Genomic DNA, 27,739 nt, shown 5'->3' with positions numbered 1-27,739 from the left:
TGCAGGGTAACTAGTGTTTTGCAGATGCACACTCAGGCCCTGCCCTAGGGCAAGGTGGACGAGGCAAACACCTTGGGCCCCGCGTATTCATGAAATGCAGTTTTTCGCTTGGGACCCCGCGCTCATCGCTTGCTGCCTTGGGCCCCGCACATCCTAGGACCGGGCCCGTGCACGCTCTACTTTTGAAACAAAGCAAACGGTCCTAAGGGCCGGCGTTGATTTTAGGTGTACGATGGTTGTTCACAGAGACATACTGGCCTTGAAAATTGCACATTAGCGAATTCTCTGCTCATTTATCATTATAATGAGATTGAAAGATGATATGTGCCACAAATAATGTGATTTCCAATGCTTGGTTCTGTCATTTTATCACTTAAAGTATACGTAAACATGTTTGAAATAATAATTGCACTGTACTATGAATATATTTTTCGTGCCGTCTTCGTTTACAAGACCTAAATGAAATCCAACACGAGCTAGACGCGTTAACAAATAATGTACCTGGTCCCAGTTTCACTCATCTTCGCTAGCCAAAGTTCCGATATGTTAATCCTATCAAAACTTAGACGGATCGAGCAGATATTACTGTGCTTCGGGTCTGTGAATTTTATTGGATGCGGCGTGAATCAACCGCGTTCAATCAAAATTAAGTTGTTCAAATTTGAACACTGTTACTACATGATCGAGACAATGGGAGCATACAACTTGAATGGACTGATAAATAAGTAATTTTCCACTGTCGGTCAGTGTTTGTACAAATACCTTTGACTCAAATACGCTAGCAATGGCTTCTTTCTGGTACGTAGTCATACTTTTGATGTTAAAATTACAAAGTGTTCTTTTGAAGTCAGTTGTATCCAACATTTTCGGTCGATGTACAATGCACCGCTATTACATGCTATTGGTTAGTTGGCATTACATACTAAGGAAGGTAATTCATGAAATCCAATAGATGTCGCTTGGACAAAGCACTAAAGTATCTGCTCGATCCGCCAAGTTGTACATAGGGTCAACATATCAGAACCATGGCTAGCGAAGATGAGTTTCACTAAACATTTTAATTTTTTTTTAATCTGCTTTTTTGAGTGATCAGTAACAATGATTCTTTTCACAGAACATTCAGCTGGAATCTTAGACTAAAATACAATATTAGAGTTTTAGATAATCCTCAATGAGGTCCGAGTAAAGTCTGAGGACTGCGAATGAAAATAAAAGAACAGAAGGAACAACGTAATTTGATTAAGTAGCAATGCTTGATAGAAATATTTTTAGAACGCTTCTGTATGACACAATTATAAGCGATCCAGATGTCAGACAAGCCTTAGGCAATTTATTTGAAAAGTTTCGATGTAGTTTAATTTGCAGATGATGTCGATAGCAAAGATGTATGATTCAAACCGAATAGAGCCGTTGATTAAATTATAGAAGGCTATAAGCAGAGCTACTATGGTCTTACAGTAATGATATTTATTGATATAAACAGCAACACTTGTGACACCATTTCATTTAGAAGGCACAGCTCAGTGATAGTTCGGTCATAACTAAGTGCAATCAAACTATTTTGCATTAAAACTTTGGCTTCAACTTAAGAATGTTGAATACGTTTTGTCTGTCATGTTGATCAAAACTTTTGATAACGAAAAGAACAAAGATTGGAGCGAATGGAAATAAAGGGTGAGAAAATCTGGTGACTTATTAGTTCATTCAACTAAAGTATGGCAATAACTTCTTGCTTTAGGTTTATCACTCACTTCCTGTGAACTTATTGCGGGCATAATAAAAATATATCTATGCTCGCATATAATTGTTGATTATACGTCATATGAAACTAACGTTTTGTTTTCTCCTGTGGTAAAGGTGTGTGCACATCGCTGGAAGGATGCCAAATTTGTATCAGAACTTAACTTTACCTATTCTCATGGAATATGTTACAAACTCCACTCGGATCTCCATCAGAGAGCGAATATTATTCCCCCTTTGGTCAATACTCGACAGCTTTTTCATGAAGATAAAGGATATCCCGTCTGGGCTTTTTCTTCTGTTGGCCAGTCTGCTCAGTTCTCAAAGGTAAAATGTTTGATTCCTCACGTTTGATTCTGTCCAACAAATCTCTAAAAATCAAAACGTATCATTAATCTTTCCATATCTGACACACAGTAAAATATGTAAATACAACCTGAAATAAAGTCCTGTAAAATACAGTTATGTGATGTTGGCTGTATATTATAATAATAAAACTGGCAAAGAACTTATTGAGTGATCGTTTGTAAGTTGCCCTTAAAATGTTTAAAGAGGAACTTAATGAAATATAGCATATTACATGATTTTATTTTCTTTGCAAATAAGCTATACAATTCTTTTGTAGTATCTTTTATAAATGCATAAAAACATTAGAGGCAAAGCCTAGAAGGAACTTGTCTTATCTTTTGAATATTTTTCTTTAGTCAGCATTGTTGGTTGCTTTGGTAATTTTCAGTTTTACCTGACAGATATAGCTGAATAATGTTTTTTTCAATCCCATGGTCAGGAAAAATTCAAACAATCCACGTGTTTCCATAATTCGTTCTTAAAATATTCAGAACTTGTTAATGCAAGATTTAGAATTTTACATTCATTTTAGCGTGGGGACTTTAAAGTTCTGGGAGCTCCAGGCATCAATAATTGGCACGGTAAGACTCCTAATTACCTTTAAATATTCCGTAAATGTTCTTTTAATATATTTTGAATACTAACTATTGGTTTGTTTGTTAAAAAGAATACAAAATCATTTTACCTTACAGAAATAGTATTTTAATCCGCAAACTATATTACTTCTTTTGCTTTACGCAAGAAGGACCAAAGCCATTTTGCCTCAAGTTCTAATTAGTAATTGGTCTAAATTATTCTATTTGTTAGATGATGTAAATTTAAGATGGTTAACACAACAATAACAATATAAATTTAGCTTGGCATTGTAAGTCCTTCATCTGCATGTCATATGTAATTTCGACATCTTATTTTTAATAACCGATGCGAAAAATCTGAAAATTTTACAAGGTCTATATCTTGGGTATTCGAGTTACAGGTGGATTTGTTGTTCAACCGAGCGGCCAAGAGCAGCGTTTCGTTGTGCAGCCAGAAACCAACATGGAGGACAATTGGTTGTTAGGTACTGTTCCCATTTCTCCCACAATGCTACCACTACTCTTCATCCTCTTACTACTATTATTACTAATGACACAGCAAATTACATTAATCGTAACAACACATCGCCGGACTTGTGCGTAGTTGACCTACATTGAAAAACACATACATCAAGCTAACAATTTAAATGAATTGATGAATGTGCCAAATAAGCGTGAAGATGATGGTTTCTTTTTACGTGAGCTTAGATATGCTTTCTTCAGAGGATATATATATATATATATATATATATATATATATATATATATATATATATATATATATATATATATATATGACCTAACCGAGAAATTATATCTTGTGACAAATTTATAGGATCTAATGATGCATACTGGGTTTGAACCACATAATATCTATAAATTAGTATCAGTTTTGCAAGAAATAAGCTGCATTCCATTCCGGAAAGATCGTTATTTTCAAATTACAAAAATGTCGAAATATCTACTTTATAAGGATTACCGGAAGGGAAAATTGTTCGCGTTGCATCATTGCAATAGAGTCTCAACCAGTTGTGAGTTTCATATAAAAAGGCAGCGATATATAAGACTAAAACACTTCTAAATAACCAATGCTTCAAAAGAGAGTAACATGGAATGTAATTGTTTGCAGGCTATTCTGTGGCGGTTGGGTGCTTATTGCGTTCAAGCGAAGAATATGTCGTTGTTGGAGCCCCTAGAGCCAACATGTTCGGAGCGGTAAGTAAAGCCTCGGTATAGCTGAGGAGTTATCAGTAATATATTAAATTAGATGTAAGAACGTGTGGAATATGTCCCAGTGAGGAAATTGGACATATATATATATATATATATATATATATATATATATATATATATATATATATATATATATATATATATATATGCAATAAACTGACAACGAACAGAGCGAAACTAGTATCTAACAAGCCTGGGCCTTTCGACTCTTTAATGAGTCTTTTTCAAAGGCAAATACAAACTATAGACTAGACAAACAAATAGAACAGAAAAAGGGTTATGTTTGCAAAATTTTATATGGTTGTTTCTACAGGAATTAAACCTTTAACTTTATTATGTTTCAACTAGTTTATTTCAACTTGTTGCTGATACTGGAAAATAGTTTTATTGACCTAGAAATTGACGAGACATAACGACATCTGTTATTGTATGTAAATTTATATAAACGCAAATTATATCCCGGATATTTCATTGTTATAGTAGTCATTATAGGCTATTAATCTTTCTTTTTCTAGTCTTCTTGGTTTAAACCGCTTGGTTTCAACGTTCTAATGCGGCGTATCCAGTAAGATTCTTTTTCTTTCCTGGTTTGGGAACTCCAGATGGGGTTTTGAGCAATTGCAATAAGTGTTATACCACTGAAAGTGTGGTCAGGGGGGTATAGTAGTAGAGAGCGGACTTCTGTTCAGCTTCTTTGTCATCCAATCAGATCTATGAAGGATGATCCTTTTGTGTAGCTTTTCAGTTTCTGCGACATACTGAAGGCTACATATCTTACATGTGATGAGATAAATTGCTTCTCTGTTTTGCACGTTTTGTTTGTACCATGTATGTTACATTTTTCTCTAGTTACTGTGCTAGAAAATGTCCTGGTCTCGATCATATGTTGACAGGTTTTGCACCTTTTATCGTCACAGGGGCCAGCTTAACTAGGGTCTTGGCGTTAGCTTCGCCCTGACTAGGATGTCCTTGAGGTTTTTGGTCTCCTGTAGACTACTACAGGTTTGTTAGGGAGGATTAACTTTAGTGCGTTCGACGATTCCACGATGGGCCAGTGTCTCCCGATGATTTTACCTACTTTGGAGTTGTCTAGATGGTAGATCAGGATAAATGGTATCCTATCAACGTTTTCCTTCTTTCCATATTTTAGTAGGTCATTGCGGTTTGTTTGTTTAGCTCTTTGGATTGCCTCCGTAAACATTTCGTTGTCATAGCCTCCGTAAATTAAGTGTTTAGATAGCTCTTCAGACCTATTTAGGAATGTTTGATGGTCGGAGCAAATTCTGCGTATCCTCAGTTCCTGTCTATATGGGAGGTTCCTAATGAAGTGTTTAGGATGAAATCTGCTTGGGAGGAGATACTGTTGTTTGTCGGTTGGTTTCGAGTAGATGTCTGTATGGAGTTTGTTTTCTATCAGTCTGGTTGTTGTGTCCAGGAAAACGTGGTTTGAATTGGAGACTTCAGCATTGAATTTTATTGAGGGATGGAAGTTGTTTGCCTTTGATATGAAATCATCCAGACTTTCTCTTCCATGTAGCCACTTCATTTCTATATCATCGATAAAGACCTTATAGTGGCATAGTTGTTAGAGCATCCACCTCGGATGCGAGAGATTGTGGGTTCAATCCCCGGGCGAGTCATACCAAAGACTTATAAAAATGGTACTAACAGCTGCCTCGCTTGGCGCTCATCATTAAGAGGTTAGTGTTAGGACATAATCGTTTTCTATTTTATTTGTTTGTCTTGTCTATGTTTTGTATTTGCCTTTAAAAAAGACTAATTAAAGAGTCGAAAGCGCCCATGTGTGTGTGTGTGTGTGTGTGTGTGTGTGTGTGTTGATTGGCCAAATGCAGCTCAGAAAGTTAGTATTTTTAATTAACTTTTGTGGCCTCCTCTACCACTGAGTTACTTCTAGGACTTCGTATTTATTTTCATCAAATGAGCTTTGGAATGCAATATGTTGCCTTCATTCACTCAGCTTTCCAATTTCGTTTCTTACTTTCATCCATCGAAGTTTCCTAGGTCGTATCATTCCTTTGTCCAATTTCAATTCCATTTCCATAGTTTTCCTTCGTTCATCAAGCTTTCGCATGCTTTGTCTTCCTTTCTGTACCTAGATTTCCACTGTCCTAACTTGCTTTCATTTCCAAGCTTTTATATGTACGTACCATGGTTTCATCCACGGAACTTTCCTGTGCTGCACGTTTCATTCCTTGACGAGCTTTCAAAAGCTGTACTTTCGTTTCATTAGCTGAGCATCATATTCCATCGCGACCTTTTATTCGTCCACCAAGTGTTTTAATGCCGTGCCTTTCTTTAGTGCGCAGGGCTTTCCATGCTACGTTGCTTTCATCCACAAAACATTCCTTTGCTGTACCCGTCTTTTGCACGGCGAGCTTCCCAATGCATGTGTTTGTTTTGTAACTGAATTGTCTTTGTCGTGATTACATTTCATTCAATGTCGTACTTTGCTTTCTTCCACGAAATTCCCCCTGCCGTGCCCATCTTTTGCCCATCGAACTTTCTAATACCGTACCTTTATTGCATCCACCGAACTTTCTCATGCACAACCTTGCTCTCTACCACCAAGCTTTCAAATGGAGCACCAATATTTCGCGTCAACTGAGAATTGCATCCACTGGTTTATGTATCCAACGAGCTTTCCAATTCTGTGCATTTTGTTTCACCAACCAAGCTTTACAGTGCCATATTATGCTATATATCACTGAGCCTTCCTATGTCATTCCTTTCCTTTGTTTATTGTGTTTTTCGTATTTTGTCTGTCAAGCTTTCCAGTGCTGTACGTTTTTTATTCATCGAGTTTTCCGTTATCGCGCTTTTCTTCTTATTGCTCCTTATATGTTCTAAGTCTTTTTATAGTTTTCAGTATTTTATACGTTGCAATATATTTTATTTCGGTTTTTAATTTTGTGATTGCTTATGTGTTATGAATCAGTTTGCAATACGAAATTTTATTAGAATATTTGCGTGTGATTGTGTACATAGTGATATAGTTTTAACCCCATTTTTGCTATATAATACGAATCTCGAAATTTTCTCTTAATAGCTATTATACATTCAAGCCGTGGAATAACATTTTTAATTGCTCATGTTATTTATCTAAATTTAAATTTTAGAAAATTGTTTAAAAAAGCACCGAATGTATACCTCAGCCCTTGACCAAGGTAATTCTATGGAAAGACTCATTAAGGTAATTCACAAAGTTCCCAGATGTCTTAATGATAAGACATTTAACACATTTCTGGATAAAGTCATATTTTCTTTCCAAAGGTGCTGGTGTTTAATATAGATGGATTTCAAACAATAGCAAGTCTTTTCGGAGACCAGGTGAGTTTAAAACGATATATTAGTCGCTCTGATAAGAAATATTTTTTTGCCACGTACACAGTTGTTCTTATCTCAACCATGTTATTTATGTTGCCCCATAATTCATTGCAAGTTTCAATTCTATATCTTTCATTTTATGAAAATATTGTTGCACAATGGTTTCAAAGATGGACTTATATATGCATAACAGTAGATAATAATTACCATTTAACAAAACGCTGGTCTAAAAAACGTCTTGCAATCAAATAAAGTATGAATAACCATATTCTAATAATCAAATAAATAAAATAAAACATACGCTAATACTGGATATATTTCATGGTGTGGTACCCAACTCATATTTTAATGAGTGGCGAATCCACAAGTTAAAATATATAGATTTTGGTACCAAAATAATGAAATATATCGAGTATTAACTTCCCCATACTTTCATAACCGGAACCTACAAATATACGTGACTAAATATAGTGGTAGGATTGGGTTAATATAATATGCCACATTAACTGACATTGTTGTCATTTTGTAAACTATTTGACCCTATCTGACGACGACAAAGAGAGTCCGATTCAGTATTGCACCACAACGGGTGTTTTGTCGATATTGTCAAGTAGGTAAGGGGAAATAACTTCGTCTAATTTCATTATCAAAGATTAACTTCCATGTCTGAAACGTAAGGCAGTTTCTATTTATTTGTTATACCTCACAAGGTAATCTTTTTTGTGAGTGCATGTAAAAAATTTCTAGACACACATAATGAAGGATATATTTGTCACATGTTTAAATATAAGAATATACTTTTCACATGTGAAAATATGGGAATAAAAATAGAAAACTATTTCGTCATTAAGTCTCTATTTTTCACACATGAGTATAAAATAAAGTGTTTATCCATATTTTTATAATCAAATAAATTATGAATACCCTTATCGAAGGGATTCAATTCTAACGACCACGGCTTCGATTACTCTTGTTCGTTCTTTTTAGGTTTTCTGTATTTGACTTTTCGCTGGCATTGTACTTGGCATGCACAAACTAAGCATATGTTCCATATTAAAAATTATTCTTCAGTTCGGTGGATACTTCGGGGCAGCCATATGCATAGTGGACGTGAATAATGATCATTTAGATGACATTATTGTAGGATCGCCCTTCTTCTCTGATACTGCGACAGAGCAAGGACGAGTAGATGTGTTTCTAAATAGAGGTCTGGTATGTAAGAACTCTTCTGGAAATGGAACTTTTTCTGTAGCATGACAATTATTGGATTATACACTTAGAGATAATTGTCTGTTATGTAAGAACTCTTCTGGAAATGGAACTTTTTCTGTAACATGACAATTATTGGATTATACACTTAGAGATAATTGTCTGGTATGAAAGAACTCTTCTGGAAATGGAACTTTGTCTGTAGCATGACACTTATAGAAAGATACACTTAGAGATAATTGTCTGGTATGTAAAAGTACTTCTGGAAATGGAACTTTTTTCTGTAACTTAACAATTATAGAACTATACACTTAGAGATTATTGTCTGGTATGTAAGAACTTTGTTAGTAACGTAACAATTATAGAATTATACACTTAGAGATATTTGTCTGGTATGTAAGAACTCTTCTGGAAATGGAACTTTTTCTGTAGCATGACAATTATAGAATTATACACTTAGAGATAATAGTCACGTTTTACCTCTTTTTTAAATATCCGGCGCTTTAAATTGAATCAATTACTAATTTCAATTCAAAAGTCTTACTTTAAAAGATAAAAGTTTTAAATAATTAATATAAAAATGACACATAAAGATTTCTGAAGAGGTTATGATATTTTGATCAAAGGTAAAGAAATGACCTCAGGTTTTTGTTTTAGTTTTCGATAGTTACACTTTATAAATGGTTCATACTGTATGCACCTATTTAGATTGAAAACGTTACACATTGCAAACATGCTAGCCTCTAAATTAATAAACAAGAAAATGGTTATGGACATCAATTGTTCTCAGATCAAAGAACGAGATACGAAACAGCTGAGATGAACTTTCCTTTCAGATACACACATAACACGATCATAGAAACGTATGGCTTTAGCAACACAATGTGTTCAGGAAACATGAGCTTATTGTTTAATATTATGCACGCGCTAAATTTTCATCGTCAGCTTAATAGTTTGGTAAAATATGCATTATTAAGAAGCAGATGTAATGGATATTTATTTACAAGCTGTACTGGGAAATATATCACTTTTTACATTTCAGTTTTCGTTTGAAAAGCAGCAAAACTGGCTCGCTGGTGATGGTATAGCATTTTCCAGACTGGGCCACGCCATAAGCAGTCTTTTAGATATCAATGGAGATGGCTTCAACGGTAATAAATTGGTCATTGATGTTGTATAAATACTGTAAACCGCTTTATCCAGCATATTCAAACCTTTTAGGATGATACAAATAATGCCTAGAACTGTTTTGTATTTTAAAAATTAAATATTCCACTACTTTTGATGAAAAGGTTTAACGTTTTATTGCCAATTTCATGCTTGGCATGTAATGATTCAGTAGTACACATGGATTCGTAGTAATCAGAGAACATGTTTAGACGAAGTTAAGAAACAATATATGAAGAATTTTCTTAATTGACATACAGTTGTATTTTTCTTCACACTTACATGCATCATTTACATATTATACGTATAAAAAAGAAACGTTATATATAAACAGGCTGAATTAAAGTTTAAGACCCATCTTTACTGCTTTTAATATTCAAAATAGGATACCACTGTGTAAATTAATGGTTAATGTTGAGGGCTAAAATTTAACAGATTTTATACACTTTACTATGGTCATTTATATTTACCATCTCTACATTGTTTTATTTGACTTTGCCTCAGTTTTATCACTCCGAAATACAGTTCATTTTTGTAGAAATTTAGTAGCAATGACGCAAGTAGCATCACCGTATGCAATACACCATTACAACAAAATAGCATATCTTTTCCTTAGATATTGCAGTTGGGGCTCCGACTGAAAATGAAAACCGAGGAGCGATCTATATTTACAATGGTTGTATATATGGTGTCTGGCCAAGATTCGGCCAGAAATTAAAAGCAGCTGATATAGATGTTGGACTCCGAAGCTTTGGGTCGTCTTTTTCCCGCCCAAGAAAGATTGAGAACACGGACCAAATAGGTAAAGGTCACTTGAAAAATGTGTTTTATAGGTCTATTTCTTCTTCTTATATCAGTGACAAATAAGTCTGATTAAAGTTTTCATGGACTGTGACTCGGACAATTTTTGTCCTTATTCTCGTCCTATTTAATGTACAGTATCCCAAGTCGTACAGTGTACGATGCTGAAGACAGGAAGTATCATATCCAATTTATTTAACAGTTGTCAAGGTATAATTAGACTTCTATTCATTTTAATAACATATTTAGGAAAAGGAATCATAAAAGCATTTCCAACCTTTGCTGAAGAGTCGAACCGAAACAGTTGTAAGAAAGTTTAAATTTTTTGTTAATCTATGGACGCACACTTGAAACGTGTATTTCCTTGATTATTCTATTAATTACTGAAGACTGTGCTGGCTATGATATAGGACAGCCGGTAAAATCACGAGACGAAGTCTTTAAAGAAGCGTCATGATTATGAAAGAAACGAAGCCATGCTAAATTAATCTGGCGATGTTGACAAAGCTTGTCACACAATTGTTTGTTCCGAAAAAAGTGAAAATAATGATGAAAGAATTTATAATTGTAAGTTTCAGAGACAAATTTGTGCTGGTTTTAGTTATCATCTAGCATACAATTTCAATGTGTGGAATATTTATGTTTGCTTTTAAAATAAAACTACAGAAATTTAAATTTCCACAGAGTTCGCTTCAGGAGCATATTTATCAGATAATGCAGTAATAGTCAGAACGAAGTCTGTCATGTCCATACGTGCACATGTCTATCACAATCCAGGGACCATCTCAAAGGCTAATCCTCACATAGACGTTATTGTGTGCTTCACGATCCAAATTCAAAACATGTCACCCTCGCTTCATAAAATTGGTAAGTATTGCTTTGCATGGAAGAAAACTTTTTTTAAAGACTAGAATGCCGGCTCTCCATGTTTATGGTTGAAACGATACTAATGACAAGGTTCTGTCTCTTTCTAATCCATCTACCTCTATATAATCCAAATAGTTTGTCACGTTTGGCTATAATATATATATATATATATATATATATATATATATATATATATATATATATATATATATATATATATATATATATATATATTGTACTTTGTTTTTATAAAGTTTGAACAGGGTGATATAATGATAACATCGAATTCTTCATAGAAGAATTTCAGATTCAAAAGCTGTCCATTTGGGGGCTAATTGGGGGCTAATTTACCCCCCGGTCTCCATCTGATAGCATTTAATCAGTAGACTGACAACATCAGCACTCAGAATATATAATTTCTGTTTTAATTAACAAAGTTTAACCTAAGTGCATACATACTTCAGGATTTGTATTTTCTGTGTGCGAAGTTCTTACAACAGTACATATAAAACATGACCATCTTAAAACTTTTAAATGCAAACTTTTGTAGAAGTGGAATACACCATGGAGATTGACGAGATTCCAACAAGTCCTAAGAGATCAGCCTTTATGACTGGAGATATTGTAGTAAACAGAACTCTGTGGGCATCCTGTTATCACAGCACATGCGACAACCCTCTCACTGTAAATAATAAGGTAAAGATATAGCCTTTTTTTAAAAAGTATCTTTAAAGTTATTTTTCATTTTCATCAATAGCTCTTTTTGTGGAAAAATTGGAAATACCTGTTATGTCCATGGATTGATTTTATAACCTAGATCTCGTATTTTCTGCCGAATCGTTTGAATGTAATCTAAAAGAGACATCATTTGCATAGTTTTTTCTTTCTGACTTTTTGAAAATTGTTACCAAGCACAATATTACCTAAATCTTTTTCGTTATTCGTGCGCTATCATGATGCCTCAGATAATCAAGAGACAAATTAGCTGCGATTTATTTGAATGTAAATCATTGGTCCACATATTGTATGTCTTGCTAGAGAATCTTTCCATGCACATTACAGTTTGAATAGGAATAAAATGTGTTCAGCTGAAACAAATGAGTACATGTTTAATTGCAGTATACAGATATATGGAGAGATGTGGTTTTGCAATTAACATACAGGCCCACACTCAACAACAAACTCTGCAGATCTTGCCCTACGGTTCAGCAGTTTGATGGACACAGACCCAATAGTCCACTACACACATTGTCAAGAAAGGTAACTGAATGCACTTATGCATATTTTACCAGCTATTTCATATTATTAATGAAGCAAGTGGAACGAATATGGGTTTTCAATGTGTCAGAGTTAAGAAGGTTTAAAACCGTCTATGAACACTAATTCAGGGACGCTTCCATGACCACCAAATTGTAATTAATTTAATGCATTTATAAATAAATTTTGTAAGATAATGTCAGTTGAAATGGTAATGTTCCTATAAAAAATGTTCCTGCTGTTTATTTTCTTTGGTAAAGAAAACAATGTTATGAATAAAGATAATGCCATACTACTATCTGCCAGATCAAAGTTTGATAACAATCTAACACGCTGTAATGCAACTTACAGGATTTTAATCTGTCTGTGTTTGTGTGTATGTATATATGAAGGGCAAATACATAAACACGGATTGCATATTTCTTATATTTAGATACAGTATGACAAGGACTGCGGTAGGGACAACCTATGTTCTCCAAATCTGATACTTTCTGTCAGTCAAGTTCACAGTAACTGGACAATGGAGATGATGACTGGTCAACCAATGGCCCTGGAGATTAAATTGAAGAACAAAGGCGAGAACGCCTATGATATAGTGCTGGAGATTCAAGAACCAAACACAGCGAAGTTTGTTGGCTTGCTGGCGAAAGAAATGAATAACAGAGGTAACGATCGACTATTGTATTTGATTTCCTGTTGTAAATTTGGATGAATTCATTTAAACAATAGCCTTTCCGTTATGGTTTTTGAAAAGTTGGAAAATACTTGAATAGCACGACTTTCTTCCATTAACGATACCACACAACACCCAGACCATCAAATGCTATTCGTTCACCGTTACTGTTAATGCTATTTGTTTGCAATAATATTTAAGTTAACAACGCACCGCTGTCAAACAATATTTTGTAAACTTGGTTCCTTCAAGTTTCATTGTCGCTATAACTTAGACCTTTTCCAGTATAATTTCTTCTGATTAATTTCTTTTTTAAACCCAAGTTAGTAGTTCACTGAAATTTTTTTCCTTTCCTGGGTTGTTTGTATAATAGTTCCACATTTTGAAATAATGTACTAATTGCATCCAGTTATCAAGTTACTAAATGTTTCATTAAAATACTGGCATTTTCAATCATGGCGACAATAATGAGACACTTTTTGTACCTTCACTTTCCGTAACGTATTTTATTGTTCACTAATTATTTTATTTTGTTTTGTTAAATGCATCATTTAATTAGGTATACAAGTCAATATATAATTAAAACACAATGAATAAATCAAATAATGAACTGAACAAATACATTAATTAATACATTAATCAATCTATCAATAAATACAGATTTGTTCATTAGTCCCGTGCATGCAAAATTTACAGTTGAACTGAAGTCTTACAAGACATAAACTGCGGTACCTATTTACTCATAATATCTTTGCGATAAAAATAACCTTGTTTTAAGCCCTCTCATTAAAAATGATGCCATTTGATATCTAACAAAGTGTTATTAGGACGAAAGTGAAGCGCACGGGAACAAAGGTTATCCAGATAATTACAAACACTTGTCACTAACAATCTCTGGGCTTCTTTCTCAAATTTAAAATAAATCAATTTTAGTAACAATATAATGCTTGTAAAGATCATATTTCACATGTAAACATCAAGAAAAAGTGTTGTTTATTTTCTTTCAAAAAATATCAAATAGCAAATATAAGACCATATTTGAAAGATGTTTTTCAAAATATTTTTTTTGTGGTTTGTGTACTTTTAATTTCCAAGAATAGAATAAAATGAATGTAAGAAACCTAAGGTATTTGTAATTATGATTCTATTCATAGCTTTTATAGAGCTTAGTGATTAGTTGTTTGATTATAGGGAATCGGCATTGGGCAGATACTTCTCAAATTCAACAGTTAGCCATTTACCAAGTGCAAGTCTGTTAATGGACTGTATTCAAGAGACGTTATGGTCACAAAGGTCACTTTCGTAAAATGGCAACTGGCAAATTTCTTAAATAATTAATTCTTTTACTGTATTAGTTTTTGGATCCTGTCTGTTGAATGTGGTATTAAATAAAGCTACAGCTTAAAATCATATACTGTTTGAATAGGCGAAGACGAAATATGAAAACCATTTAAGTATGAAATCAAAAGTCGCGAATGTTTGTCCTTAGTTTGATTACAGGAAAATTATTTGAGGAATTTGCGCAATTTAGAAAGAAGCAATTGAAAAAACTGTTACATTGAATTCTTTGGAAATCAGGAAATAAAGACTCCAAGTCAAAGGCACACATTGGGTTTAACATTGTATTTTATGTTTCGCTCGATCGTGAGGTTTACTTGTACTTGCTACTGTTAGTCCACTGGTGTTTAAAGGTATTAATAATGCGCATGCGCATAATTTGTATTTCTCGTTGTTGAATAATGAAAACATTGTGTACTGCAATTAGGTGATTGTCCGATAGTTATGACGGTTTGTCTAAATTTTCGATCGATATTTATTATAATTTCAGATTTCATGACTAAATAATAATTTGAAACTTTTTAAAAATAAATTACTATATTTGATCTAAATTACAATGATATTTTTGTGATTGCTACATTTTTGTACACGACTACTTTGCAGATAAGAGATAATGCAATTTAGTTAGTGTCGTGATTAAAGTGTGTCACCCTTTGTTTTCTTCTATTCTGATGGAGCTATTTGCTGTCGTGTTTGAGAGGAAATACTAAAAGCTTTCTGCAAAGATAAAGCGTATTCTAATTAATAATTGATTACGGAAGTGTTCGGAGTTCATCGTTTCATTACATTTGGTCTAATTTAGATAATGCCCACATATACTTAGCACTTTCACTTAGCATCCTAATGACGGAAGCATACTGTGACAGGCGGTGACCAAGGAGAGGTAAATATGGGAGAATTTTCCGCCGCAAAAGACTTTATTTTCTAGACATGAATTGTGAGAAGAAAACAAATCTTTGGACATAACTCAGAAACAAATGTAGTCGAAGACCATGCAAATACATATTTCCGAATATTTCCAGTTAAAATAAAATACACATATTGTTTTTCTTTCCTACAATAATAAAAAGGTATTCTTAAGCATTCAGTGATTAAAGTTACATCTCTGATGCTAATTACTAATGATTCATTTTCATTCTGGCGTTGAACAAGAATACATTTCTTGCTTGTTACAGATAACAGAGTGTCATGGACGTCATTGGTCTTGGGACAATATATTATAAGTTCTCATACAGACTGTTTATAAAACATAATAACAGTCACAACATAATATCGCCAATCGGTAGCCCCAAACTGACTGAAAGTAGAACTGCTCAAAGAAGTATCTGTATTCCTTTTTAATTAAAGAAGATAGATTTTCTCATGAATTGATGACGATTCACCTATAATCGAAGGTATAGAATAAAGAGAGCACGGAGAAATATGAATCGAAAGGTCTTTACTGTCCATTTCCTCACAGACAGATTCAACGCCCATTTAATTTATTCACGAAAGGTATCTGCTACTGACGATGAGCATGACAAATTCTTTATTGCAATCAGGTCACAAAATTACTCTCTGGTTTTGAAAAGAATTCGCTTACTGACCAGATTTTCCAAAAAGAATGTCAAAATCTTTATTATATTCATGTCCTATACGCAACAGATAAGGTGAACTATTAGTATCCGATTTCGCATGCGTGTACATCAACCATGGACGATATATTAATTTTAAAACTAATTACCTCAGATTGACAGCATTATCACAGTCAGTACTCAAACTTAATTGGAAAGACAGAAAATAAATCACAATATATGGAACACAAATTAATCTGCGAAAAACTAGATAATTTAGAATGATGATTTTAAGATGAAAGTGGAAAGAACAATAAATTGAATAAAAATGATTAAAAGTTACCAAAAAATTAATAAAATAATAAGCATTAAAAAATTCTTAAAACTCGAGCTCTCAGATCTTAATAATGTTTTTAACTTTGGTACACTTGGTCCGATACAAAAGTGTTTGAGTTGTAGCTGCTTTTTTCTTCTCTGAGGTAGCTACTTCTAAAGAGGTAATAAAATTTATCATCCTCAGAGTTTTGCATGCAATGTCTGTGCACTCTTTCCTATCTAGGCAACGTTTACCCAGCTTCCTTTTTATTTACGTAAACAATGATTATATTTTCAAAACATTTATTATATTATCGTTATATTTTTACAGTCATTTTACGAATAATGCTACAATTTTAATTTCATTTAAAAAGTTATATCAGCTTTTGTCGAGTTAGGAATGGACGAATCCCATGTCTGTATAAACTGATCGCGAAGCCTTTCCTTAACATTATATCAACTTACTGGCAACATTTTGACTAACTAAAAGAAATCGAAACACAGTTTCCATTAAGATGTTATGAATGCTCGCTATCAATTTACTTCTGCGTAGACCATTATTTTAATTCTGCAGTAGCCTGAGATACATGATGTAAGATATTTTTTTTTGTTTACCATTAATGAGATTTAGCCAATAAGAAACCAGTCTCCTTTTCTTTGTAATCGTCAAGGGGTTCATCATATATCATATACGGGGTGTGGGGGTGATTTAAAACTTGGAACTATTATCGTCTCAAACATTTTAAGCTGACAGCCTACAGGCAAATTACAAGTTAGCATTCTTTTCTTAGCAAGGTACATAGCTATCCTGGCTTGACTAATTTGATTCTTAATTCCCCATAAATATTTCGAATTTGCCATTAGGATCAGGCCTAAAGATTTATAACGTCTGACTACTTCAATTTCAGAAAATCATAATTTGATTTTCACATTTTGCTTATTTATATATTTCCCAAAAATAACTTTCGTTTTGCTTGCGTTAATGATAAATTTATATATTTTTGCAGTAATTAAACAATATGTCAAAATTATTTTTCATACCTCTGAAAAAGAAAACGGCATTGTCTGCATAGTGTTAAAGAAGTAGTTCTAATCATCTTACAGTAAATCAGCTGTAATACAGGTACAATTTTTGAACTCACAAAGTAATTTTCGATGTTATTTAGATACAGGACAAATGATACGGGAGAAAAAAATTCGCTTTCACTAGCTCCATGTTTAACTTGTAATTAGCTCTAATTTCTTTCCATTATTGAAGATAAAAGACTTCAATCCACATACATGTTCATTATCACCTGGAGTAGTTTTTCATTTATGACAGTGTTAATTAATTGTTTCAGTTAACATCTCTTCCTACACTGTCAAAGCCTGATAAAAGTCCACAAAAGTGCAAAACAGTGTTTTATGTCTTTGATTTGAAAGTTCCATTAAGAAGCATAAGACACAATAATATCAAATGTGGAGTATCCTTTAGAAAGCCTGCCTGTGCCTCATATAGTAAATTGTTTTCTTTAAGGAAGAGCGAAACACTTGTTAAGAAGATCAGTACATTCCTTGCCTCAGTAGTGTAATAGACTTGTAATTTGCAGGATCTGGTTTATCTCCTTTATTTGTATATATCAGTTTGAACAACCATGTAGTCCATGTCTCTTGAACGACTAATGTATTTGAAATCATTTAAAAAATGTTTCCAAAAACAAGATGGAAAACTTCTCTTGTACATTTAAAATATCGATTTAAGACGGAATCTTCACCGGAAGTCTTATTAAATTTTAATTTGCTCAGTACGGACATCTCATGGCACACTCACTAATCTAATATCCAATCTAAATATTGAATGTTGAACTAACGGTATTGGTTCAACGTGTTGCGTCATTCAAACATTTGGACAGAAGCTCAGTCGGTCATCTATGTGATTTATTCTATACAACTCGTATAATTTCAGATCTTCATAACTTCTACGTCTTCCTATAGCTTTAAAAACAAATTCGTTACTTACTGAAAAGTCCTCTGTTAATGACAGTAATTATTTTCGCTAAGATACACGTTTATATGAAGAAATAAGTATACTAATTAGTGGCCTGAGTATTCTACGTGTTTGCTGAGAGGTCACTTCCAGTTGAATAAAGAATTATTGCGCTTTTTCATTTTGTAAACGGTAAACATCAGGGAATACTTCATTACTTATCAGAAAAATCTATTTTTTCGAATCATTTCTCTCGTTATTTTAAAAAAGATCACATATCTAAATGTTACTCCGATTCCTACTAAGTATGTAAACCAACAACAATGACCATATATTGTCTTTTCATAAGATGCCAAAGACAGAATAAAAAACCTTGGATGTACAGAAGAAGCCAAGTCGGATGATCAGAAGAAAAAGCTGTTTAAATGCTTGATAAGAAAGCCGTATCCTCTTCCCACCTACGGAGAAGCAACATATACAATACTCTCCGACCTTGGGGACATGCTCTATGATGATCAGATGACTATTAGTATCAGGGCGCGCAACTTAAACGGGCACAAAGTCTTTGATTCCACAAACGTTCCTTTGTTGGTGAACAGAGATTTAAATCTCAGAATTGAAGGGTATGTCTTTTATCTTTTCCTTTTGTTTTGGGTTTAAAATCATGATCAAATTGATCTTGGCTTTCTTTAAGTGCATACTGCCAATATTTTATTAAATGCAGTTGTAATTTGAGGAATAATATTTCTCTTAGCGGAACAAACATTCAACAGAATGCGATGAAATCGAAACGGATTAGTTCCTGTGTAAATGTCCGTCACCAAATTACAAATCTTTTATCATAAAACATAAACATTAAATATATTAACAACGATTAAGCGAAGTTTATTGCAAGTTACGTATGCATTTTGTATTTTATCCAATAAAACTTTAACTTCCAATATAAATTGCCATTCCTTTGAAGTTTTATGCATTCTTTAGTCCACATTACCTATTTTCAAAATGATCAAGGTCACGATTGCTAGCATGCATAGTTAGAAACACCAATAGAATATATTGATATGTTAACTGTGAGCAGGTATATTCACTGGCATAGCTTAAAATATATTGTATGAAACTCGATCCGTTTTAGCGGAAACTTAAATCAACGGCAGCATTCACAACTGTCAATGTCATATGTTATATTTGCTTTAAAAATAGATGTTCTTTGTTTATCTGAATTGCTGGTACAATATAAATTGTAGCTAAACAGCGTACGGCTTTACAATTAGTATCGCCGGTTATGTAACAATTTTTTGTCGAACCTTTATAATTGTTCCTCGCATTTGAAATATGTATATAAAGAAACTTACACCAAATTCTGGTAGACTATTTTGTCAAGGAATAAAATCCCTTTGGTTTCAATAAAAAAGAGTGAGGTATTTATAGCATCCTCATCCTCATTATTATTATTATTATTATTATTATTATTATTATTATTATTATATAATTTTTTTTACAGTGTATCGAAACCAGAGCAGATTTTTTTTGATTATGATAGAAACTTCACTGGCAAAGTGTCTAATATAGAACATATCTACTCTTTCACAAACATGGGGTCAAACTTGTTGCAGGAAGCATTTGTCAGTGTATGTTTACCGAAGGGCGCCATATTTTGTTCAGCCTTCTGTAGAAACCAAACTGCACAGGTAAAATTAAATTTTATTTGATTTACTGACACAAATATTGGGAATAGAACTTATAATAGCACAATTATATCGTCCAATTACCCAATGTAGCACTCAAAGGGCGTAAAACGTTAAAGGCCAGTAGTTTGACTTTAGCTGTCGTCTAGTAAAGATGCTTGTATTATAATCTTATTTGCTGGCTGGACATTGAAACTATCTGGATAATTTGGTGTTTAGATCTGAATAAAGATTTTACTTATTCAGATAGTTTGTAAAACTCTCAAACTCTTTTCAGAGTAAGACAACCTTCTTTGTTTAGAACATAATTGTTTTAGGGTGTTTTTCAATCCATTTCACAAACTCTATAACCCAAAAATATCGCTATTTGAGAGAGAATTATAAACACAATCATATAAAATGAGAAACTTTCGGAGAAAAGTAAAATTACGATCGGTTAAAAAAAAACCTATTAATACGGAATTTAATTTCGACTTTTATCTTCAGCATTCTATTAATTTGTAAACCTTTCTGAAACAATTCTGTGTAATTACTATGTTTCTTTTCAAAGAAGTAAAATGGTTCTATTTCTTAAGGACGTTTACCTAAATTAGTTTTACAGATTAAAAAAAATGTACCATCAATCACTCCGTCTTCAAAGATTGCTATATAGGCAATTTATTTACAGTTTTAATTTAATGCAGTAATAATGAAACTTCTTATAACGCATGGGAAATAAATAACCTCAGAATATTAGGAGGAACGTCATCTCCTAATTAACTATTACAGTGTCATTTCTCACGGACTCTCTCTCTCTCTCTCAACATACATATATATATATATATATATATATATATATATATATATATATATATATATATATATATATATATATAAGCTGTCACATTCTTTCACAGGTCGAACACTTTAATAATGATGGAATTTCTGCGTCTGAGTGCATCTCAAGACATGTGAACAATACAAGGACTGAAGGGTTTGGAGATAGCAACAGGATGGGCTTTTCTATCGTACGTTGTCCTTAATGGAGTAAACAAATTTACAATGTAAACGTTTCTTAGCTTGACACACACACACACACACACACACACATACACACATATACTCTCAGAAAATGAAGATCATCACGTGACACAAAAGGTCGAGTCATGAGCCGAGTTTTCAAATTTTGAGATTAAGACGTGAACTAGCAATCAAGATTGAATTACTATGATAATGATATTTTGTGTTACATGCCTATTAATATTCAGATAATTTAATAAAAATCACTATTCTTGGCTGAGAAACAACATAATTTGCTTAACATTTTAACTTTTTAGATATAAACTTTATCCTAAACCATGAACCAAATTACTTATTGATCAGTTGATATGTGGATAAATCTCGCAGTTTACGAATGAAGCGTTTGAAACAATAGTCACCCAATTTTCACTACGATCACTGCTAGTAACACGAATTCTTGGACACAATGGGGCAGCAGACTCATATATGGCTATATATTGGTCTGGCATAAAGTTTTGCATCATGGAATATTTAACGGCTGAATGTGTCTGGAAGTTTCTCACCAAGACTACTCTGCAAGCGGTGAGGGAGGCTCTGATTTGGACTAACTTGATTATACGGATTCGTTATAGAGAATGTGACACATTTCTGTTTGCATATCAAGTGATATCATGACATGCTTGGTTAGTTGTAACCAAGAAACGAGTAGTTTCAACCTCTGTTCAGAGGATGGTGAAACGGACAGAGAAAACAAGAGTATCTTTTTTATTACTTTGATATATGGCGATATTCTGACTCTTTCTTGAGTAAAAAAAATATAGGTTTATAAAACAAACCATTACGATGCCTTCACTGGTTAGAATTAAAATTTATTTTCTGGTAGACCCGAATGATATTCTAAGTTCATTCATATTTCTCTGCTTCAGTCCGTATAACAATTCATGATGAAGCAGGCAACCATGGATATATCTTTGCGTTCTCAGTGACTCTGGAATACAGAAAGGACATCGACATCTATGTTTAAATAAATTGTTCGAAGGACTGACTAATATATATGATGCGAATAATCTTTAAAATTTGTTCCATGTTGACGTTACCTCACATGAAGTAGAGCAAGTTACAATAATCTTTTGTCCGTACGATATTTGTCAGGGGTGAAAGACCGAAATTAACTGTTGCCTTGTTCTTGATGACTGTTTACTTTGCGTGCCATTTTTATAAACATGTTCTGTCTTATTTGCTACTTATTCTAGAATCAAAACTACTGTATGTAATGTGTTTTATTTTCAGAACTGTAATTCCAGCTATGAATATGAGTACGTGTGCCATATGGGGATATTACGGGTATCAGATACGTGTTATGTCTCACTGAAACTTGATATTAAAGATATCATGACAAACTCTAAGGTAATAGTCTATGTTCTCCGTCATTTCCTGTATACACGGCGGCTTTGATGCTATATAAAGCTTGGTCGTTAGTACTACAAAAAAGAGATATGTATTATTATTTACATATCCATTATATTTTTAAATGTTAATTTATTCATTTTCATTTGAGCTGCAAAAGAAGAGAAAAATATTGCCTCGCAAAATTGCCCAGTGTGCGGTCTATGGCATTCAGTGCACGGTGCTAATACTGTTGAAGGTGTAAGAATATAAATGTTTAGAATATATTTGACTATCTCATAGGAGACTTTGGTTAAAGACAAGTCGAGTTCAGTCTTGCATTTTATCAAGTAGTCTCGAAGGTCCTGCAGGAATATTAATTGAACACAACGTCTCTTGTCAATAAACGTTGGGATCTTAGAAGTTGTAGAAAAGATGCTTTAAAAAGTTTTATGTCTTTGAATTACGTCACAAATTTTGTTTAAAATTTGCAGATGAAGACTTGGCGACCATTGGAGCTTGTTTCTCATATAGCTGTAACGGCCCCAATGGCGAATAGGAGACGCATATATGAGGTATATATTCTTTACCTAGTTTAAGTTATATTGAATTTTTTTTTCAGAAATAATATAAGTGAATCTTTTTTATGCTTCGTTATTCTTCCTGGTTTCACTGTTAAAAGTTCTTTTTATTGCATTTTTTCTACATTAAGTCAAAAGCATGTATTAAATAGGTTATGACTAGCATGGATAGCGGGGACTTTTATACATTTTTATATTTGCTAGTGATCCTTTTATGATGAATATTATGAATTTCATTGACGAAAATGTTTTCTGACTAGAAACATATGGAATTACTAATACATTTGCAGGTCAAAAGCATAGCATTTCCCCTGCGAAGAAATGGAACTCATTTACTCCCCTGGATTTTTGCAACGGCTGCCCTTTGTGCTGGCGTAATCCTGGCTCTTATCTCCTTATTGTTGTACAAGGTATGTTATAGGTTGTGTGTTCTATTCTATCATGATTGTTGAACGCTTCTGAACTTATTCCACTATTAAAATCAGTCTTGTAACGTAATAGAGAGACAGTATTGTGAAATGTTAATAATAACACTGTGCATATTGCGGAAAATGAAAACTAAAATCCCGTGAATCGAAATTTTATTCTCGAACGAAATTTCAGAAGTCCAACGATAGAGTACATTGTGTTTATAAGAAACCAAAAAGAAAAGATAACACATTTGAAATCTATTATGTAAGATTGTGTGGTTATCTTTCTATATAATACGGCATTTGCTGACTTTAAACTGTATTTTATGTCATACGTATCTCAGAAGAACTGGTGAGGATGCTTACTGTGTCTCTTTGTTTTACACAAGTGTTCATCTTACAAGGAGTGTTGAGCTTGAAGTATCTTGTAAACGCGGACAATCGTTATCGATAGTAGGGTCAGGAAAAAATGAAACCGGTCTAATTATCTAATATCTAATTGGCACCTTCCCTGAGCCTGTTAGATAAATTTCTCTTTATCCGAAAGATTTGAATTAGGGTATACAGATTTTCATAAAGCAGTTAAGAGATCTTGAGCAGTATATTCATTTTTACAGAATGTTATTTTATAAAATTAGTATCGCATCGTGAGTAATATGTTTTTGGTAAGATGACATGATCCCATTGAATCACGAGGGGTTGGTGCAGTCCGTTTGTTGTCACTTGACTGGACATAATACAATTTCATTTTTTCAACATTTTATTCTTGACACGAATGTGAAAGCAGCCATATTGATAGGTTATCACTGGGCAAACCCCTGAATATTTATTAAAAGAGGTTTTGAAGTATAGTTAAAATATATGCCTACTGTTGCAACAACTCAAAATAAAGAAGTTTGGAGGAGTTGGCACACGGATAGTATAAGGTCAAGACGCGATTGGCCGCTGCTCTGGGTTAACCTGTCGTTGCATTACATGGAATTGTTGTGCAGGCCTTAGCCATCGTATCAATTCACTTACACTCATCACGTGGTTAGGATTATTAGACGGGGCAACCCTTGTTGTCTTTTGTTCCTAATATATGGGCAACCTGCTGTAATAGATGTATGGGCAACCTGCTGTAATGGATGTATGGACAACCAGCTGTAATAGATGTATGGACAACCAGCTGTAATGGCTCTATGGACAACCAGCTGTAATAAATATATTAAGAACCAATTGTAATAGGTGCTTTTAAAAATGACGATAACAAAGGACATTTTTTTGGTTACAAGTAGGATATGGGGACAAAGTCCTCAGATTTAGACCCAATTACGCAGTAGTTCAATATAGAGAACATAGCGGCTGTTCTAAATGTTAGGTAGTGGGCTATTAATAGTTTTGTTTTGAGGGGTTGATCTTGTGGAAATAAAAACGGATGGTTTTCAAAACGCCAATATACGGCATGGTTAAATAAATGTTAGATTGCATTGCATCTGCATTTCCTACATTCGATGACTGCTATGCTACCATGCTGAGATACCCAATATTATCCAGACATACGCAACTTGATTAATCTTTAAAAAAGGTTACTACTACGTTTTCGAAACGAATTCCGAATCGTGCATGACGATATTATTCTCTGACGAACAAGTGCCCTCAAATGTTATCTCTTCAATTCGAAACTAAGTGGTGAAGTAATTGCTATTTTAATATTTTTAACATTGCTCAAGCTGGTCAGAAACTGCCCACTTAAATTAGGTGGCAACCCACAAGTTAGTTAAAATACGTGTTGTACAGCATGCTTAAGTCCTCAGTGTATTGTTGCTGTTGTAGTAGGATATAGCGCCATTTTTCAGCACACAATAGGCTATACATGGCGGCCAGTATTAATGGTGGAGGAAGAACCCGGGAAAACCCCGGAAAGAACCACCGACCCACGTGAAGCTACTGGCAAGCTTTCTCAAATACCCATATTGGCTGAATCCGAGACTCGAACCCACACAGTCAGAGGTGAGACGACAGTGATCCGTAACGGATAACGCTTTAGCCCACTCGGCCACTCCGGGCCCCTTCAGTGTATTGCAGAAACTGAACATTTTATAACTCTCCAGCATAACACCCAAATCACGAATTCGAACTATACTTATCATGGTAGCAATTTTCTCTGCCGAATCTATTAAAGAAAATAGTAACCTAGTGAACCAAAAACGACAGTTATCATCAAAACAGACTGATTTTCGTATAGGACAATAACGTTTCGACAGATATATGTTATCATCTGGCCATGAGTCCTTATGAGAGATATCACTCGAGTTAGGAAAATATGACTCTCATCAATACAGGGTTGTTCCCGGCATCTGACAGCAAGTAGTCCAGACATTTATCCAATCTAATGAGTCGTCATATAAATCACTCTTTTGAAAACATTTATTTGACAGTTTGCAAACGATGCTTTTATAAATGTATGAACCGACAACCATTCAAAGAGCGAATAACAGACATGCCCTTTACATGCACAGTTTCAAAGAGACTTGTGGTATTTAAACATTTTGACTCCAAACTATGCAGAATCTAATAATTACTATACGTTTTCTTTTTATATAGTTCTGCATTAACGATTTTTTAATACGCGTTTTGACCAACTACGTAGGGCAAATACCAATCGAACCTGATATTAATATAATATTCAAGACGTCCGGGACATGAGAAGACATTGCAATATCCACATGGCAGCGTTCGCATCTATGATAAATCTAACTTTTCTTGAAAATGCTTAGATTAATCTTATATATTTCGTGCCATTAAATTATGTAGCCAGTCAGGGTTATCAAACGGATACTATGTGCAGCCTTCATTTCTTATTGTCCTATAACAATCTCTTCCGTACTTTCAATTAGTCATCAATGAGCGTATGAAAAATATCATGAATTCTGTAGTACAAAATATGAAAATGTAGTCTGTGAAAGACTTTGATATGTTACCTTGTTCAAGTAACCTTTGTGTGTCCCTTGTGTAATATTTATTTTAGTTTGGATTTTTCGATCGACCATCCAAGCCAACTATTCAGAGATTAGAATCAGTCCCCGGTAGCTCTCGGTCATCAAATATCTCTCCTACGGAAATATCGATTGGTGAAACAACAGAGACATCTGGCATAGAAGAGATGGACACGGACGAAGAGTTTTCAGGGGAGATCAGTACAGCCAGAACCTCTGAAATTACACTATCCGAGGATACTAGGAGTGATAGCCTCTTTTACTTAACACCAATAACGTAATGTCTTTTGTGCATGTTTGTTAAAGAACGCTATACGTGAAGTTTGAAAGCTAAATCCTCTTTTACGGAAGTACATGAGAAACATCTAGCAGTGATCGCCACAGTTATTCTCCATCAAGCTTCTAGGAAGAATATCTACACAACATTAATGACTACGTTTCAGCACGAAGAATCTATAAAGAAAGAGTTCTCATGGCAAACCATGTAAATGAAAGTATATTGACTGCCAAGAAGACAAAGTAATTGGTTAGAGGAACCCGTTGAATCTGCAAAGCATGTTCAGAACACTAATGATAAATCTGTGTTTAGTGAATTTGTAGCACTAAGACGTTAAAGTGATTCTCCTAAAGCATGCGAATATAGTATTAGCAGTATCTAACTAAACATTGTCCAAACATAGGACCAGCAAAATAATGGTTAGTATTGATTTGTTAATAGTTTCTCTACCTGTAGATACTAGTTTCTGTAGTAGTATTTTCACACATTTATATAACATTATTTCAGACTTTTCTAGCCATGACAATAAATAAACAACAGAAGGGTTTCCGTCATGTCCTGCATGGCAAATGATTTGTCTAGATGTTTATTATATTATGATCATTTGCCAATTACAAGACACATTTCCGAGAAATCTTTGTTCTTTACAATTTAGCTGTAGTTTTATTTTGCGGATATCGTAACATTCATTTAATTTTATAATATTTTCTTAAACATATATGTTTTTGTTGTTATAATCTGCGCAGGTGATTATCATGCGAAGTTTGCGAAAATAAATACATGTAGTGAAAAGGGGCAGGTTTAATGTAATCTATTTGTTTGCAAACATTTCGATTTATTTAGTTTCGTCCTTCGTAAAACTACTTCTAATACTGTACAAAGATAAATACATGACCACTTTGGCCAGAGTCTTTACTTTTGAATATATACTTTGTTTGACAGTGTCCTGGAGCAGCAGAGAGGGTGAACAGACCACTTAAGGGAGTGGTCACCCTTGTGTTTGAACCCAAAAAAATAGTGACCCTTCATAGAGGTC

At 33.8% G+C, this 27,739-nt stretch overlaps 1 protein-coding gene across 4 annotated transcripts in view; it reads left to right on the top strand.

Moving 5' to 3' along the window:
* LOC149776202 (integrin alpha-4-like) overlaps positions 1–27,498 on the top strand; it is a 34,263-nt gene extending 6,765 nt beyond the window's left edge. For 3 of the 4 annotated variants that reach the window (XM_089942534.1, XM_089942532.1, XM_089942530.1), the window contains 19 exons: positions 1,858–2,067; positions 2,621–2,669; positions 3,065–3,148; positions 3,793–3,878; positions 7,188–7,244; positions 8,313–8,453; positions 9,493–9,601; positions 10,234–10,419; positions 11,103–11,285; positions 11,836–11,981; positions 12,405–12,545; positions 12,976–13,207; positions 18,737–19,010; positions 19,889–20,075; positions 20,969–21,079; positions 22,362–22,478; positions 22,952–23,032; positions 23,329–23,448; positions 26,459–27,498. In XM_089942534.1, coding sequence (XP_089798660.1) covers positions 1,858–2,067; positions 2,621–2,669; positions 3,065–3,148; positions 3,793–3,878; positions 7,188–7,244; positions 8,313–8,453; positions 9,493–9,601; positions 10,234–10,419; positions 11,103–11,285; positions 11,836–11,981; positions 12,405–12,545; positions 12,976–13,207; positions 18,737–19,010; positions 19,889–20,075; positions 20,969–21,079; positions 22,362–22,478; positions 22,952–23,032; positions 23,329–23,448; positions 26,459–26,707 — 2,763 coding nt within the window. In that variant the 3' untranslated portion in view covers positions 26,708–27,498. The remainder of the gene's footprint in view (positions 1–1,857; positions 2,068–2,620; positions 2,670–3,064; positions 3,149–3,792; positions 3,879–7,187; positions 7,245–8,312; positions 8,454–9,492; positions 9,602–10,233; positions 10,420–11,102; positions 11,286–11,835; positions 11,982–12,404; positions 12,546–12,975; positions 13,208–18,736; positions 19,011–19,888; positions 20,076–20,968; positions 21,080–22,361; positions 22,479–22,951; positions 23,033–23,328; positions 23,449–26,458) is intronic. The other variant, XM_089942533.1, reaches the window with a different exon arrangement.
* Positions 27,499–27,739: the final 241 nt, after the last annotated feature.

The sequence above is a fragment of the Sinohyriopsis cumingii genome, chromosome 18, assembly GCF_028554795.1.
Source record: "Sinohyriopsis cumingii isolate HCF-2022 chromosome 18, ASM2855479v2, whole genome shotgun sequence".
Lineage (NCBI taxonomy): Eukaryota > Metazoa > Mollusca > Bivalvia > Unionida > Unionidae > Sinohyriopsis > Sinohyriopsis cumingii.
This window is presented reverse-complemented; position numbering and strand designations above follow the sequence as displayed.